Source organism: Etheostoma spectabile, chromosome 4, assembly GCF_008692095.1.
Source record: "Etheostoma spectabile isolate EspeVRDwgs_2016 chromosome 4, UIUC_Espe_1.0, whole genome shotgun sequence".
Classification (NCBI taxonomy): domain Eukaryota; kingdom Metazoa; phylum Chordata; class Actinopteri; order Perciformes; family Percidae; genus Etheostoma; species Etheostoma spectabile.
This window is the reverse complement of record NC_045736.1, coordinates 21,128,469-21,146,382: the sequence shown is the minus strand read 5'-3', so window position 1 is coordinate 21,146,382 and position 17,914 is coordinate 21,128,469. Positions and strand designations below refer to the sequence as shown.

Sequence of the window (17,914 nt, the reverse complement as noted above, 5' to 3'; positions counted from 1 at the left end):
CATTCAGGCTGAGGAAGCGTCCAGAGTCAGGGAGCATCCGAAGAGCGTTCCGGAGCTCAGAAAGCGACAGTGCAAGTCCAGGAGCCAGTGGAGGAGGGGGGGGAGGGGTGAGAACCGCGTCTCTTCCTGTTGGTGGGGCTCTGGTGAAAGAAACTGGAGACAAACGACCCGTCAGCGCTCACAGCATCCTCAACTCAGTCACCCGCCACTCCTCTCTCAAGACCAAGGTACATCATTACCAAACATTATCAAACATTACCTTTAACAAATTGATGTTGTAAATGACAAGCATGTAAACGAGGGCATTATGAACATTGTAGGTGGAGAGTCCACAGTTGCGGAAGACAACTACAGCAGGGCGCTCTAAGAGCTTCAGCAACCACAGACCACTTGACCCTGAGGTCATAGCCCAGGTGGAGCACAGCTCACAGGTACAACTTCAGATCACTTGAGCTGTCAGTCTTCCTCTATAATATGATATGTCATAAAAACGATATGTCATAAACTAGCTAAAAAACAATAGTGTTAGCCACAATGCTATCAGCATTGATAACTAGGCCAAACAGTGGTGTCGCTACTATTTTAATGATTTATAAGCAATCTGTTTCTTGCAGATTACTGAGAATACAGCTGTGAGAAAGTAATAACTGGCAGCTGTAGGGCAGCTAACATGAACTTTAGCTGTCTCCATGAAGTTCCCAGCTAAGCTCCAAAACTCGCGACGCAGTTAGGAAACCAGAACGAGCTAACTTTTGATAACATAAGCGTTTTGACTCGATGGATGTCAAATTTAAAGTCATGTTAAAACTATTACCTATCCTTTTTCCAATTTCCAGCCACATCCTGTCACTCCCCCCTGGGAGCGTGCCTATGTTCCCAAAGCCCTATGTCCCCACATTTCTAAGATTTACAAAAAAAATTAAGCCCTTTGTTCACATGGTTTCCACAGATTTCTTTCCAAAATTAGGCCCTATGTTTCCACATTTCCTTTTTCATAATTTTGTATCATATTTTATCCCCCTTTCTCTCAATTTGGGGTTAGCCCTAACTCTAATTTTAAGAAAAATCTTAAAAATGTGGGAACGTAGGGCTGCTGGACCATTGAGCTGTGGGAACTTAGGGCTGACCCCCTCCTCCCTGTACTAACGTTCCGTACATAACGTTAGTTATCAGTGCCTTGTGTTTCTCAGTCTTGTCACTTATTGTTCATCAGATGTGACATGAGAAGAGGGAGATTAGCTAACGTTAGCCAACTTATTTATATTTAAAAAAATCACATTCAAATAGTATAGATTTTTTTACTATTTGAATTATATTTGACTTTTGGAATTCGTTCCAACAGAACTACAGATCACTAACATCCCCATCTGCTACTTTTGGGTACTTGTATGCACAAGGTTATATTTACTTTTATGTCTGCCTCTCATGTTGCAGGACATTGAGGATGCGATGAGCTCTGCCCTGAGTGAGCTTAGTAAGTTGGAGAGACAGAGCACCTCGAAACATACACACACACCTGACGTGGTCCTGGACACACTGGAGCAGCTGAAAGGTGTGGGTGGTGGAGGAGGAGGAGGAGCCTCAGAGCCCTCCAGTCCACTCCACTCCCGTCTGTTACGGGACTGTGAGGGGGGCTCCTCACATGCTCACCCACTTCAGCGCAGCGCTTCCTCCGCCAGCGACACACCCTCCTCCTTTCGCCCGGCCAAGAGCCAGCCACGGAGCCCCCTGCCCTCTGCCACATCCCCCTCTCTCTCCTCATCTGTACCTTCCTTTAGAGAGCTGCGCCCACCAGCAACTAGGCCCAAGCCTGTAGTGTTCCCAAAGAGCGGAGGTGGCAGTCCAGCCATGGGTTCCCCGACCTCTACTGTGCCCCCTACACCACCTCCTCCACTTACGGGCCACACACACTCTCTCCCTCACACCCCTCCTCCTCCACCTCCACCCCAGTCTAATGACAAATCCTGCCCGGCTTAGGTCTTCTTGGTCCTACCCACGATACTGATTCTTACATACTCTTTGATTCTTACAGCTCTTCTACCAGGTGTTTCACACAAGACCTAACTCACTACTTGTGTGGCATTCAGTTCTTGGTGTCCGGTTGAGTTCTTAAGGCATCATGATCTCTTTAGAGTGTCAAGAGTTTTTTTGCCCCTTTCCTGGTAGCAATGCTTACTGCAGGTCAGCTATCAGAGGGCGTAGATTAGTGAATTCACATCAAAGATACTTCTTTTTCTTTTGCTAACACAGAGATCCAAGGCATCACTGGATTTTGAATTTCTTTTTACAAGTGAACAGGACTCAGGATGGATACTAACAGACCTACAGCTTACATACACTATCTTGTGATATTTGGAATTGTGTTTGAGTGGGTGTGCAGGAGTTTACTTGCCTTTACACGCAGATCTAAGTGTGGAACAAAAGACACTGTTTAATTTTTATAGTAGACATGACTGTTTTCCTTTTCTTTTCAATGACCCATGACTAGCAGACTGGAAGGGAAGGTAGTGAGAATAGACTGTGAAATGCTGAGCTCTCGCTCTGTGTAGAAATGAAACACACTGACTTGCTGCTTCAGAAGTGGAAGACTGTAAGATAAAGGTGGACTTTTGAGATGATGAAAGGAAAGAAAACTGGGCCAAATATTAGTGTCATGTCATGTGATCGAGAGCTTTATTCGATCTCTTCCTCCAGTGTTTGATTTGTTGGTGATTTTTTTCTTTTAATTATTATTACTGTTGAGTACTAGAACAACAGGAGCATAGCAGGAGCAGTGCTCTCCAAAACCGTACATGGCCAACAGTAGTTCTAAATACACATATAGCAATACAGATCATGAAAGCTGGTAGTTTGAGGCATTATGCTGCTTCTCTCTTGCAGCTCTATTATGTATGTAGGGGACCACTGAAACCCAGCATTATACAGGTAATGTTGGACTGTACACATACACACATTCTCTCCAAATGTGTGTGTGTTGGTGTGATGTGGCAGCTAAACGCCTTTCAGGTTTTCCTTGCATGCTGGGGCCATAGACAGCAGCCATTATGGTGAGCTGGCTGATTGCATCAGTTTATATATCTGCAGTACCAGCCACAGGACAACTTAAAACACAGCTTGCTTCTTTAACTAATAAACGTCAGAATTAACAGTAAAAAGGGTTACATTATTCTAATGGTGTGTATGTACGTTTAATAATCATGATGATAACTGGAAGCATGGAGCACAACCAACCACCTCATCCAATGCGTTCTAAAGCAAAGTTTGCATTTGTTTTACTTTTTGTTCCCAGTTGTTAATAATGTTCAGAATCTGTAATGGTAAAATGTTGAACTATGTAGCTGTCTGGGTGCGTGCGTGCGTGCGTGTGTGTGCGTGCGCGCGTGCCTGTGTGTGTGTGCGTGCGCGCGCGCCTGTGTGGACATGCATGTATGTATGTATGTATGTATGTATGTATGTATAGTATGTATGCACCTCACCCCCCACCCTGTGCCCACCCATCATAAAGGGATGCCACCCGACAGCAGCTGTCTAGAGACAGGCAGGAAAACAATTTCCTTATGATCTGGAGAACCAGCAGCCTTAGTGCTGAACAAATATGCACTGTGTACATGTGACCAGCTAAAAAGTCTGCAGGTATAGACATGATATGTTGTCTCCTCTTCAGTTGCTGCTGTAGCAAAACCAGTAGCAGACCAGCTTCTAAGAAGGAGGAGGACAAGAAAACTTAAATAACAAGGACTTGTATATTTTTTAAATATTATTTGCTAAAATGAACCTTATGTACCCAAAACTAGATCTGAGGATGAATTAAGGAATATGTGAATTATTTTGCTAACACTGACTTCAAAAGTGGATAGGATCGTTCAGGGTAAACTGAATACCTTTTTTTTGTATTTCACCTTATTGAACTAATTTCACTGAGGTGTCCTCACATTCCCCTCTCACACCTTTCTCCTAGAAATACAGCCCATACTGCATTCTCTATATCTCTGTATACTGTCTGTGTATTACCTTGTGTATATGTGTTGCTCTTACCTCATCATGACAACTGGAGGGACTGTGACTGTGTGTGTTTGTGGTGAGAAAGGAACTCTTCTAATGAACACACACTCTCACACATACAGACATGCATGTGGTTGGTTGGTGTGTTTTGTCCTGGCTGTGCAGTTAAGGGGAGCTGGGACCCTCTTTGATCTCAAATCAATCAGTGGCACTTGAACAAATTGGCTTGCGTGTGGACTAACTGTGTGGGTATGATTTTGTCAGAATTGAATATTGTTAAATATGCATTTTTGTGTCCATTTGAAAACAGAAGAACTAAAAAAAAAAGACTGTAATGTCAAATCTATTTATAGTTGTCTCTGTATTACTGGAGAATCCTGTGTTCCGATGTACTTTGTATATACAATGTTGTACATTACAGAGGTACACTCTTTTTTTGGTACAATATTGTACAGTAATAGCAATAGTAGTTTAATCGAATAGGCCTTATATAATTCTATGTGTAGTTCTTGTAGTAGATATGTTTTTTTTTAATAAACATTGCTTGCTATAAAGAGTCTTGAATTATTTGACGTTTGTAACAATATGTTTCACATTTTGTTATTACACATTTAATTTCAGAAAATCAACCATAAAAATATTAATAAAATAGTGATAGAATACATTGAAATTTGTTTGTTTCAAGTAAAATACAGTAAATGAAGCATGATGTAAGAGACCAAAATATACAGCAAGAAGAAACAAGTAAAGCGCCAACTGAGGGGTGTCGATAGTCCATTGGTAACAAAATGTGCATAAAAGCTATGTAGACAAGAAAAGCCTCAAATCCAACCGAGGAGAAATGGGTACTCCAGTGGTTTAGTATTACACTTCCATAAAGTTTGGACACTCGCAAGAGCCAGCCTTAAAAAAATAAATAGAACGGCCAAAAGTGCAGCAGAGGCCAGTCAAGCTCCAAAAGCACTTCATCCTACATTACCTATGATGCAACTCAATAGCATCTTTCAGTAGACCTTCCTTACCCTGTAAAGTCTCACTTCTTCCAAACTTGACACTTCCAATTTGTAATGCAGGCTTTGTGGTTAAAAAATGTATTAAAAGAAAACAACATGAACCCTGAAAACACTAATTACATCACTGGGTTATTTTTTTCAAACTTCGGTAAGCTCCCATCACAGCCACAGGAGATATTACTTACAGGCTGAGTACTACTCATGTAGAGTAGCTTGTAGAACATGCAAAGACTGTCAGGCAACTAAAAAGTGACATTCAGACAAATAGGTAGACTAGACACATAATGCACAATTTCTGCAGTATTAGACCAGAAAGTAAACATGGAAAGAAAGGTCACATACTAAACCACATACAGTATGAAGAATAAATAATATGAACCTACACTATCATTTTCCTCACTGTAATTAAGAAAATAATAAATAGACACATTGAGGTGGGGAATACACTTTACTGATATTAATTATATTTTACAGATTGAGCATGTGAATTTGTCTCTCTCAGGAGATAAACAGACTGCACTGATCCAGAAACAAATCCTGGAGGCATTAATGGAACAACACTGAGGACAGCACTCATAGTGACTCTACAGGGACAATCACTTGCACATTCATAAAGATGAAAACACATATTGCTTAAATATCTTAACTCCAACAAGCCAGTTCAGGGCCAGATGCCTTTAATTGTAGGCCTATATGAGGAAAACAACGGTTTATGTTTGTTGATATGCTGACTGGCCTTTCACATACAGGGGAATACAGTGTGAACATTCTGCTGTATTGTAGTTTCCATTTAGAATTCTGCCAAACATGCGACCCTGACACTGCATGCTGCTCGAAGTTGCCCTGTCTCTTCTTTTCAGGGCAAAACTTATCTCAAGGAAATACTAGGACCAAAAATGATTCTAGCAGATTTATCAAGAGACCTCAGTATAATGTGACTTACGTGGAATAACAGTATCTCGGTTAGTGCAACACAGACGGAAGTTTAGGCAGACAATTAAACTGTCGAGTTTGCATTTATTTCCGCCTTCATTTACGACTAGAGTCTAGAGACCATCCCATTGTAAATCAGTCACCGTATTGCAGTGATGCAAGCTGCTGTCTTCGATGAAACTCTATGAAACTCGTTAACTCTAGCGAACGGTCATCCGCAGCAGGTTCTCCCAAAACGAAACGTTAACGTTACCTGACCAGAAAGCAGCATTCGTTTCTCACTTCAGAAGAAGTTTCACACGTAAGCGTATTTTGTTTTCAAGGAAGTTCGATTTACCGTAAAGCTGCGGGCCAATTTGAGCTGTAACTGAGAAGAGTGACGTTTATTTTGCCGTCATAGTTCACAGGAAAAAAGAAACAGTCGTGCTGTGAGAGATAGCTCGCAGTTCAGGTAGAGGCTATCTGGGACAGCTGTCAGGAAGTTTATTTACCACGGCTAACTGCATCAGCAGTCCAGGTAAGCGAACATCACAGTTAACATTTAATCGTATAAGATAATTGTTGTCTTATTAAAGTGCACACTCAATAAACTTCTGGGTGTTAGGTAAATCAGTTACCATCTAACGCTAAATAAAAGTCACCAAAATATCTGTAAAGTTATTGTTGAGTTAGCTAGCCAGCTAACTATATAGGTTAGCTAACTGTTACAATAGAGTTTGTGGAATAGCGTAGGTTAGCTAGCTACATGTAACGACGTTATTGTTATAGCTAGCAACTCGCTAATGCGGCTGTATTCAATAATTAATTTGTAATGTTTGAATCTCCCTATGAGCACAAAGACAAATAGGGTTTGTCTTTCCAACTTTACCCACTATGTTAATATTTTTCAAATTCTGTCTTTTTCTTTCATACTATAGCTATTTAAAGAACACAAGTAACGTTACACAATCTATTTTCCCCAGTATTGCAAGAATTTAAAATGTCCATACCAGAGATATCTAGCTACATATACAAAGAAACGTGATACAAAATGAGTCTGAATTGCTTTCTCATTTTTAAGGTATCTTTTTTGTGTTGCCATATTGATGCAGTTCTTGATAAAAATGTCCAAAGTTTGGTTTGGAGTTTGCCCATTTCTTCTTGTGGATGTGAAATTTTCATAATGCTAAAAGTAACTGTACAAAACAATAACATCTTTTTCCATCTCATTACCTTCAAAACACATGAGAATGCTTTTTTTCCTAAAGTTGAAAATTTTTGGCTTAGTTTTCCTTCTTATAAAATATTAAACATCAAACCAAAATATTTTGGTATAGATACAGTGATAAAAGAAATGACAGACAGTTTATTCTCCTTCTAATTATTTGGTCTGTCTCTTCCCTCCAGCATGTCAGGGATGACGGCCAGTACAACAAACTACCTGTGGTCTGTACAAGATGTCCTCGGGCAAGGGGCTACTGCCAGTGTCTTCAAGGCACGCAACAAGGTAGCCACACTGTGGAAGATTGTTTTAATCATAACACATTGTCAAGTTGTTTTTCCACGAAGCATCTCATTTACATAACTGCTGCCATTATCTCAGATCTTCAAGACCACTTCTCTCAAAAGCGACAGGATATGTGATAAGAAAAGGTTGTGTTTGCAGTGCTGATTTGGCCTTGTTTTGATGTTCTTACAGGGCACAGTGACATGGTATGCCTATGTAAATGTGTGTGCGTGTGCGTGTGCGTGTGCGTGTGCGTGTGCGTGTGTGTGTGTGTGTGTGTGCATGTGCATGTGCATTTGTGTGTGTCTTTGCAGAGGTTGGGTGAGCTGGTAGCTGTCAAGGTGTTTAACATGTTGAGCTACAACCGCCCCCATGAGGTCCAGATGAGAGAGTTTGAGATGCTAAGGAAGCTCAACCACAACAATATTGTCAAGCTGTTCGCTGTGGAAGAGGTAAGACTACCATGAGAAGCGTAAAGATGAACAAGGACATGGGAAACCACAGCCATGTGTTGTGATGAAATAATTATTATTGTATAAAACAGGGCTGTAACATGGAATAGGAGAACATTTGTATACCTGGTCACTTTCCGCTTAGTTATATTAGCAGTTTTCTAGTATCTATCATGGAATTCTTGGCAGTAAGTTTTCCCTAATATATTTCAATAACGTTTGCAGTGTTGAAGCAATTGCTCACCTCTTAATGCCTCTCTCTCTCTCTCTCTCTCTCTCTCTCTCTCTAGCTGCCCTCTAAACAGAAGGTGCTGGTGATGGAGTATTGTTCAGGAGGATCTCTTCTCAGCCTGCTCGAGGAGGCAGAAAACGCCTTTGGCCTGCCTGAAACAGAGTTCCTTACAGTTTTGCAGTGTGTAGGTGGGTATATATATTGGTCTTTCTCAAGAACTTCATACATTCTAAGCTAAAGTATTCCTAACTTTATTCCTTTTAGTACAGGGGATGAACCACCTGCGAGAAAATGGTGTGGTACACCGGGACATTAAGCCAGGCAACATCATGCGGCAGGTTGGGGAGGACGGCAAGTCTGTTTATAAGCTGACTGACTTTGGAGCAGCAAGAGAGCTGGAAGATGATGAGAAGTTTGTGTCTATTTACGGAACTGAAGAGTATCTGGTAAGATAACAGTCCCACCCAACTTAGCCTACATCCACACTACTACGTCAAGCAATGTTTTAAAACTTAATCCATCTCAGTTGTCACAAGTGTTTCAGGGCTAATCTCTGTCCATACTAATACACCCGAAAACACATATCACAGACCAGACTGGGCATGCAGGTTTTGATGTAAGCACGTATAAGGCTGAGTCCGGTGAAGACGCAAGTCTTTCCATTTATTCTGAACTGGGGTAGTGTAGTTTGGCTGTGGAGGTGAGGACCCTACAGGTGCTTAAACAAATTAAAAGTAAAAGTAAACAAACATGTGAGTGGTGGTGTGTTACGAACCCCGCCATTGCATCTGAGTCCACTTCAAGCCTGTGTTATCTGTGTTATGTAGTGACTGTTTTGGAATAACTTTGTGACACCTCGATACAACTTGTATTATGAAGCCTGGGTGGCCCTCTAGTGGACAAATGGGGTGTAAGGCTATTCAAAGAAGTAACTTTCTGCCTACTACTCCAATTAATACGTGTTCCCTGATAATAAGAATATATGATATATGATATAGAAAGAAGATATGTTTAGATGATAATCTTAACTGCTATCAACATATGAAGGTTTAATGACCTCCATCTTGGCAGATTTGCTTGTGTCCTTCCTTCTTACTGTGTGTGTGTGTTGTGTGTTGTGTGTTGTGTGTTGTGTAGCACCCAGACATGTATGAACGTGCTGTGCTGCGAAAGCCTCAACAGAAATCCTATGGAGTGAGTGTAGACCTGTGGAGTATTGGTGTGACATTTTACCATACTGCCACTGGTAGTCTTCCCTTCACACCGTATGGAGGACCCCGCAGGAACAAGCCCACCATGTAAGTTAATACAGTAGCTTTAAAAAATTAATCACAGACCGCACATTGAGTTTCAAACTCCACTCCTTCAACTGTAGCTAATGAAGTAATTAGACAACATTATATGTATATAATATGTATTTATACAAGCATAAAACACACATATACATTGAAAGTTAAATATAGTTGAAATACAACACAATTCAGGGAGAAACAAATTGAAACCAGATAAAAATATATATATACATACATACACACATTTTTTAATGAAATTATTAAGCTCCATCTCCACCAGCCACGATTTATTGGAAAGTAGACCACCATGAAACCAGTAGATGAAAATACTACTTTAATGCTTAGCTCTCCCATTAGAGAAAAGTGTTTTTCTGCATGTTTCATCAGGATTTCTGAGATATCTGTTTAAACGTGAACATCCATCAATGATCCATCAGCCTGACCTGTGTGTTATGATGTGTAGGTTCAAAATGACTACAGAGAAGCCCATGGGGGCAATAAGCGGAATACAGCGGGTGGAGAATGGGCCTATAGAGTGGGGCTACCACCTACCTCATAGCTGCCAACTATCACAGTATGTCACCTAATAATGAGCATCTCAGTGACTCTTTAATGAGAAGACGGGCTGCTAACTTTGTCTTGATTGTCTCCATCTATTTCTCTCCCATTCTGTCCCTCTCTGTGTGTAGGGGTCTGGCGGTGCAGCTGGTTCCAGTACTAGCGGGTATTCTGGAGGCTGACCAGGAGAGGTGTTGGGGTTTTGACCAATTCTTCAAAGCCACCACAGACATACTGCAGCGGCAGCCCGTTCACATCTTCTCTCTGCAACAGGCCATGGCGCATTGCATCTACATTCACCACTATAACACGTAAGTCTGCATAGGCGTATCGTCACACACATTATTCTGATCAAACACTAATAAATGCAGTTTTACAGATATAATATATGCATCGGAACGTTAGACTTTTTTCCTTTCTGTCTAATGATAATTCATGTCATTTTTGTAGGTAGCTAGGTTGGTTACTACTGGTACATATTTTTGTCAGCAACCAACCCATCTGTCCATTTTGAATCTCTTTAATGTTCCACAGAAATAAGGAGGAAGCAAACCTGGCGGACGTTTGGGACCTGTCATTAGGCTGACTCATCCTAATGTAGCTCTGCGTTAACTAGCTAGTAAGCTAGCATTTTGTTAACATTGGCGTACTTAGGATGTGACTCTATACAATGTAATGGATCCGTGAAGATTGCGACAGCAATGTAATGTGGTGTCACATAGTAATGTTACCTTTGAGGTATGATCATGATGGTGTTGATGGTCAGCTGAGGGTAAGATCTACCCCACAGCCTAATCCATTCTTTACGTCGAACAGAATTTGTTTTCAGTTCTGGGAATGGAATGAACATAACGCCTTCAACGCGGTCAGGGTATGGAGTGTCGCTTTTACAGATCCACCAGTCACATCTTTTAACCATTTTCAAAATGTGGTTTCTTCATTCTTTTCAACATAGACGAGCCTAGCACAAAGCATATCTAAGTATAACCGGAAAGGAAAAATTTGACCGAGGTTCTGCCGGATACAAAGCTTGCTCAACTGTCATTGGGGCCCAGAGCGCAAAGGGGCGGGGCTTAGGCAGGGTCAGTTGATGCCACAACATGAGAGGAGGAAAAATGGTCCTGACCCTTAAATGTGCTTTGCCTGTTCCTATTATTTAGTGTTTTTGTTTACTTACGGCTTGGCACAAGAGTATGTGAGGTTTCAGAACGAAGTGATTCCTGTAAATGAGATAGCGCAAGGTTGGGATGTTGCTATTTTGGTCAAAAGTTGTGTTCTTTACAACATGACTTAGTGGTCGATGATTCCACCAACAAGCCAAAAATGTGAAGCAATTGCAGCATTATGTTATACTTAAAAAAAATAAAATTACAGCCACATAATGGGATTTGAGCTGATTCATGGCTGTAAATAATTTAGTAAATGTTTACAGTAAAGTGGTGAAGAAGGAATTAGTTTTTTAGGAAAAAAATACAGTTTCTACAACTCAGTTTGGATTGTATATTGGATTGTTTCTAATTGTGTATGCAGCCTTGTGAAGGCTTAAACAGATTTGTCTGATAAAATGTAGAGTCATATGTATTATTATTTAAATGAAACCATATTGATTATTCATAGTCAAACAAACTATCAGACATTAGTCGATGCAGCAAGTTAAGATGTGGTCAGGATGCAGAATCAAACCTGAAATTTAAAAAGGTGTCTAGCAGCCAAAAATCTCTCACTCCTCTCAATTCTCACAGGGTGTCAGTGTTCTTTGAGGAGGTGGCGTCTCAAACCGGAATAGGAGTTCAGCTGCAACGTCTTCTGTACCTGGGCCACTACCTACCTCTGGAGGGCAACATGAAGGTGGTCAACCTTCCGCGTACTTCACCTGCCCAGCCCCTCATTCTGCTCAGCTATGGGCCTGAAGCAAATACCAGCATGCCCTTCAGTGAACGTAAGACAATCAAAGACATGTACACCTTTTGATATGATCATGGGAAGTCTTAAGCTTCCCTCTTCTTTATTCTTTGATATTCCCCTAGGGGAATGCCATCACCAGATATAGGGAAATGATATACAATATACGAAAGAGGAATGCATCATGAATGTTGTTTGAAAGAGAAAGTAATCACATTTGAAATAACGTGTGCATACAAGTATTAATGACCAGTGATAAACACACACACACTGTTTCCATAAGTCATGTATTTTGTGTGTTTTTTTCTCTCCTCTGTAGCAGAGACGCCAGTCATCCCATCCAGGTTTGATGTTATGGCCGACTACAACTTCTCCAAGGTACTGCTTTCTGCTGACTTTCTTTGCCAGCCATGTCTAATGTTTATTTTTTATTTTTCATAAGCATCCAACCCATTGTTTTATTATCTCCTTTACTTCCCCTCTTTTCTGTAGATAATAGTGGGAGTGGTATACCAGTATTTGAGGATAGTACAGTTGCTGCACACACACCGAGAGCTGCTGCTGCAAGGATACTACAGCTACATGTGAGATACACAGATGTTAAATTTACAAACATTTATTTCACTGCACTGCAAAGGAGCGATGTACCTCTGAGGTTATGTACCAAGTCTAAGTAATGATCCTTATCAAACTCTTCTACCATCCCATTTGTCTTCCTCTTGCACACTCTTATTGTTCTTTAGGATGAGATTGCGCAGGGAGTGTGAAGAAGCAATGCACAGTATCGCAATGATCACCATTAGACTGCAGTCCTGCCTCAACGTAGAACACAGGACACACACACTGTGAGTATATCCACACACTTTTTGAGAAAAATAATCTGGGAATCTGCGATCTCACACTGTGTGTGTTTGTATTGCATGCAGTATGATACACTGCGGGAAGGCATATGTGCTGTACTTGCTTTTTTAGGTTGAATTTTCTGCCATGAGTGTAATGTAGGTTTGGATTGCTCACAATGTGATCGTAACTGCTATCAACTTATGTTGTGGATTCTCAGAGAAGTATTTTGTTGACAAATGTAGACCACCTTTTATATTGTGATAATTCAACCTGCAACCTCCGCGTTATTTCTCTTTCCCCTCCCATATCTGTTTTTTTTTTTTTTTTTTCTTAGAGGCCATTACGCTTCAGAAAACCAAGGTTCAGCTGATAGCAGGCAAAAGCTGCATCTGGTGAGTGGTGAGAAAGAAGTATGACAGCTAGACCAATGTGGCTGATGGAAATGGTGTCAGCAATGTGGCTCTTCTGTATTTGTATGCCATTATGCCTTCATTAATGGATATATATATCAGAATTGCAGGTCATAATAAAAAGAGTAATGAGAAAAGGGATGGCAAGTAAGCAATGGTGTTGCACACTTTAAACGTGTTTTGTTACCTCATCATTGAAAGTAGGACTATTTAATTGTTTTTTATTCTACTAATAATACCATTATGATACTTTTATAAATGCCTTACATTGAGGAATATAAATCTGTTTTTCCAAACTTGTAGAATGTGAAAGGTTGAAACAATCAGGTGTATAAGAATAGTTTTCCATATGAAATAGTCTTTCTGTTTAAAGATATTTAATAGTTAATGCCACCTGTCAAAACTGACACATTCTGGTCATACTAAAAAGTGATAAGTTTGACATTTAGTCCAAGATAGTATAGTTAATAAATAAATAAATAAAGGTCAAATAAATAAAGGTAAAATAAAAAAAAAAAATATAAAAAATATTTTATATAATAGACACACTACCGTCAAAAGTTTGGGGTCCCCAAACAATTTTGTGTTTTCCTGAAAAGTCACACTTATTCACCACCATACGTTGTGAAATGAATAGAAATGAGTCAAGACATTGACAAGGTTAAAATAATGATTTGTATTTGAAATAATTTTTTTTACATCAAACTTTGCTTTCGTCAAAGAATCCTCCATTTGCAGCAATTACAGCATTGCAGACCTTTGGCATTCTAGCTGTTAATTTGTTGAGTAATCTGGAGAAATTGCACCCCCACGCTTCCAGAAGCAGCTCCCACAAGTTGGATTGGTTGGATGGGCACTTCTTGCTTACCATACGGTCAGCTGCTCCCACAACAGCTCAATGGGTTCAGATCTGGTGACTGCGCTGGCCACTCCATTACCGATAGAATACCAGCTGCCTGCTTCTGCTCTAAATAGTTTCTTGCACAATTTGGAGGTGTGTTTAGGGCCATTGTCCTGTTGTAGGATGAAATTGGCTCCAATCAAGCGCTGTGTCCACTGGTATGGCATGGCGTTGCAAATGGAGTGATAGCCTTCCTTATTCAGATCCCTTTTACCCTGTACAAATCTCCCACCTTATGAGCACCAAGCACCCCAGACCATCATATTACCTCCACCACCTTAACAGATGGCGTCAGGCATTCTTCCAGCATCTTTTCATTTGTTCTGCGTCTCACAACGTTCTTCTTTGTGATCCAAACACCTCAACTTGGATTCATCCGCCACAACACTTTTTTCCAGTTTCCTCTGTCCATGTCTGTGTTCTTTTGCCCATCTTAATCTTTTTCTCTTATGGCCAGTCTCAGATATGGCTTTTTCTTTGCCACTCTGCCCTGAAGCCCAGAATCCCGCAGCCGCCTCTTCACTGTAGATGTTGACACTGGTGTTTTTGCGGGTACATTTAATGAAGATGCCAGTTGGGGACCTGTGAGGCGTCTGTTTCTCAAACTAGAGACTCTAATGTACTTATCTCCTTGCTCAGTTGTGCAACGCGGCCTCCCACTTCTTTTTCTACTCTGGTTAGAGCCTGTTTGTGCTGTCCTCTAAAGGGAGTAATACACACCGTTGTAGGAAATCTTCAATTTCCTCTATACACCTATGTAGATATTGTACCAAAAACCAGACATTTGCAGCTAGAATAGTAATTTCTTCAAAGTTAAGACTAGTTTAAAGTTATCTTCATTGAAAAGTACAGTGCTTTTCCTTCAAAAATAAGGACATTCAATGTGACCCCAAACTTTTGATCGGTAGTGTATATATACAGTATATGTGTACCAAGGGGCCCAAGGAGTTCTCTCTTGGTCAGTATTTTTTACAGACATTGCAATATCATAAGTGAGTGAAAAGAATAGACAGAGGTGCAACATTGTTGAGCTCAAAACACATTTGATTTGAAATACTGTTATTGTAAACTAATCCAGGATTATGGACTGTGAACCATTCGTTTTGTGACAGATTTGTGGTTTGTTGATTCAGATATCAGTCTGTGGCTGCTGTTTCTACAGGTCCGTGAGCACTTGCCTATCTACGCTGCCGGAATCCAAGAGTTTCAGAACCAACTGGACCATCTGCAGATAGAACAGGCCAAGCTAGCAGAGTTGCTGGCCAATGACAAGAGGTACTCCAAGCACGCATGAATATAAAGCTTCAGAGTGACCTCATGGGTGTGGGCTGTTTGAACTCTGACCTCTTGCCTCCCACAGCAGTAAGAAGATGGAGGTGCTGCTGCAGAAGATAATGGCAATTCATCAGCATTATCGTAAAGACAGATTAACTGGCAGTATGAATGTTTTTTTTGTTGGCATGGCAAATACAGTATTTTTATTGGTCATTTTGCACATGTTAAAATTGCCTACCTTACTCTTTTCTTATTTTCACCACAGAGTTGGCATATAACGACGAGCAAATCCACAAGTTTGAGAAGTGAGTATGTGTCGATACAGCTACAGTCCTGCGCATCCAGCCTGTGAAGGATGTTTTCTGAGCTCTCCTGTAATCTGCTTCTCACTCTTCCATTCTAGAATCCACCTGTCGAGCCACATTAAGCGAGCAAAATCTCTCCTACGAGAGGACTGTGTGCAGAGATACAAAGAGCTTTTGGCCTCAACAAGAACGTGGAGCAGGTCAGAGCCGGCTCTCAAGTCGCATTTTTAAACTCCAAACACACAGCAGATTCACTTAAAGTGTCCATATTATGCTCATTTTCAGCTTGTATTTTGAGGTTGTACCAGAATAGGTTTACATGGTTTCATTTTCAAAAAACACCCTATTTTTGTTGTACTGCACATTGCTGCACATCCTGTTTTCACCCTGTGTAGTAGTAGCTAGGTAAGATCACATCAGCTAGACAACTCTTTCTCCAACTTTGGTCAGTAGAAGGCAGGATTAGCTGGGAGACTACTTCTAAACAAGGGGCACTTGTGGGATACTTGCAGAACAGGGACATGTAAGTAGTTCTTTTGTAGATTATGGTGAACTAGTGTGTGTTGGAGCAGTGCTTTGCTATTGAGAACGAGCTAGCATGCTAGCTCTAGCATGTGCTACGGTTAGCCGCCTCATCTTGGCTAGTTAGGTAGAAAGCCGTGCAGATTTTGACCAGCTCACCCGTAGACTGAAGCCAGAGAACATTCAGAAACCCGTATCTCACTCAAAACAGAATGGATAGTTTTTTTTCCAAGTTGTATGTGTGGAAGCACCAGAGACACAAAATAACAGCCCAAATCCCAGAAAAAGTGTTTTCTTTTTCATAATATGAGCCCTTTAAACTGTGTAAGTTGTCTCAACCACTATGACTATTTACAGTAAAATAACTGTTAGTTTGGTTTGACAGCCATTCACACGGATGATAAAAGATCATATGAAGAAGATTAACACATGACAGTAGAACACTGCTATTTCTTCAAATTTAACACAAACATCCACTTGGAGAAAGGTTAAATAAAATAAAATTATGAAAATAAAAAACTCTGTGATTGGTGAATTCGCTATTTAATTAATTCATTAATTTAGACACATTTTTCCCAGTGGTTTTCTCTTCTGTTTTGGAATCCAGCAGGCCATTGGCTCATTGTAAAGATGGTAGCTTTGGGGTGCCTGGGTAGCCCACCTGGTAGAACAGGCTCCCATATGCAGAGGCCCAGTCCTTGACACAGCGGCTCAGGGTTTGAGTCCAACCTGTGGCCATTTGCTGCATGACTTCCCCCTCTCTCTCTCCTTTCCTGTCTATTAAAGGCTAAAATGCCTAAAATAAATAAACAAAGATTAAAAAAAAGGATTGTAAGCTTTGACTAAAGTGGGTCTGTAATATTTGCATTTGCAGTGTTTTACTGGAGATGCAGACCCGACTGCAGGACTTCAACTCGTTCTCTACAGGCTTGCTGGCAGACCTGGAGATGAGTGAGCAGCGCCAAAATAAGGTTAACAATTCCCTTTCTGTCTGTGTTGAAGACCCCTTTCTGCAGCTCAGATCAAATATTGTAACGTGTAACCGTTTGCACAAAAACATGTATCTGAAAGTGCCGTAAGTTATTTAATATAAAAGTTATTCTAAATTGTGTTATATTAAAAGTTATTTGAGAGTTAAGTGGCTCTGTTAGTGATGTCACTCATGTATCATTTCAGTGATGTTTCATCTGTCCTCCTCAGGCTCTGGACAGAATCCTTTTCACTCTGCAGTCCAAGCGAACAGAACAACAGCCTGGAATCACACCCAGGGACAAGGACCACATGGTCTCGAGGTGTGTGTGTGTGTCTGTATCTGTGTGTTTGTGTCTGTGTGTCTGTGCCCTGATAATATATCTTATCTTCCTTTTGTTCTAGGATGCACCATCTGAAGCAGGAGATGGAGATGTTGGTGAGGGAACTACAGTGTAACAACAGCATTATCGAGAGGTTTGTTGAGTGACCAACTTCCTGTCTCTGTTGAACCACACCCCCCCCCATATACAGTAGGTAAGAAAGGCTGTTGATTGGTTATATTTGTTTTGTCCTATAGTCTGGGAGCAGTGAACCCTGCAGCAGGTTTGGAGCCGAGTTTGGCCAGACCTTCTACTCTGTGACGTCGTTGAAGCTGAAGCATCTTTGCATCTTAACTCCCAAATCCACACAAACAGTGCTGCATGAAGAGGGAGCAGCCGAAGACAATCAATAACATATGAATCTACATTTAGAGTTGAGATGTACAGAATGTAAGAAGGAAACGCCACTGATGGATTTTTTCTCTCTCTCTCTCTC

At 40.8% G+C, this 17,914-nt stretch overlaps 2 protein-coding genes across 9 annotated transcripts in view; both read left to right on the top strand.

Annotated features, from left to right (window-relative positions):
- srgap2 (SLIT-ROBO Rho GTPase activating protein 2) overlaps positions 1 to 4,556 on the top strand; it is a 58,600-nt gene extending 54,044 nt beyond the window's left edge. For 3 of the 4 annotated variants that reach the window (XM_032514313.1, XM_032514312.1, XM_032514314.1), the window contains exons 21-23: positions 8 to 227; positions 321 to 431; positions 1,435 to 4,556. In XM_032514313.1, the coding sequence (XP_032370204.1) occupies positions 8 to 227; positions 321 to 431; positions 1,435 to 1,977 (874 nt within the window). In that variant the 3' untranslated portion in view covers positions 1,978 to 4,556. Of the gene's footprint in view, positions 1 to 7; positions 228 to 320; positions 448 to 1,350 lie in introns of all 4 variants that reach the window. The other variant, XM_032514315.1, reaches the window with a different exon arrangement.
- Positions 4,557 to 6,050: 1,494 nt separating this feature from the next.
- Positions 6,051 to 17,914, top strand: ikbke (inhibitor of nuclear factor kappa B kinase subunit epsilon). Of its 5 annotated transcripts, XM_032514318.1 has the most exons (22): positions 6,051 to 6,249; positions 6,349 to 6,465; positions 7,335 to 7,434; positions 7,749 to 7,886; positions 8,177 to 8,306; positions 8,383 to 8,564; positions 9,256 to 9,416; positions 9,874 to 9,984; positions 10,100 to 10,279; positions 11,711 to 11,907; positions 12,190 to 12,248; positions 12,363 to 12,454; positions 12,614 to 12,715; positions 13,048 to 13,105; positions 15,187 to 15,299; positions 15,385 to 15,461; positions 15,565 to 15,604; positions 15,703 to 15,804; positions 17,001 to 17,097; positions 17,327 to 17,418; positions 17,501 to 17,572; positions 17,676 to 17,914. In XM_032514318.1, the coding sequence occupies exons 3-22, from the start codon at positions 7,336 to 7,338 to the stop codon at positions 17,737 to 17,739; spliced, it is 2,166 nt and encodes a 721-aa protein (XP_032370209.1). In that variant the 5' UTR covers positions 6,051 to 6,249; positions 6,349 to 6,465; position 7,335; the 3' UTR covers positions 17,740 to 17,914. The 5 variants fall into 5 exon arrangements, with proteins under 5 accessions (XP_032370209.1, XP_032370214.1, XP_032370213.1 ...); XM_032514322.1 differs by having other exon boundaries at positions 6,053 to 6,465; positions 15,388 to 15,461; XM_032514321.1 differs by lacking the exon at positions 6,349 to 6,465 and having other exon boundaries at positions 6,054 to 6,249.

Bases quoted from the DNA above. Each gene is read 5' to 3' on its own strand.
- ikbke (XM_032514318.1), top strand. From the start codon at position 7,336: ATGTCAGGGATGACGGCCAGTACAACAAACTACCTGTGGTCTGTACAA. The intron at 15,300-15,384 runs GTACTCCAAGCA...TGCCTCCCACAG, and splicing joins TTGCTGGCCAATGACAAGAG to CAGTAAGAAGATGGAGGTGC. The intron at 17,098-17,326 runs GTTAACAATTCC...TGTCCTCCTCAG, and splicing joins GTGAGCAGCGCCAAAATAAG to GCTCTGGACAGAATCCTTTT.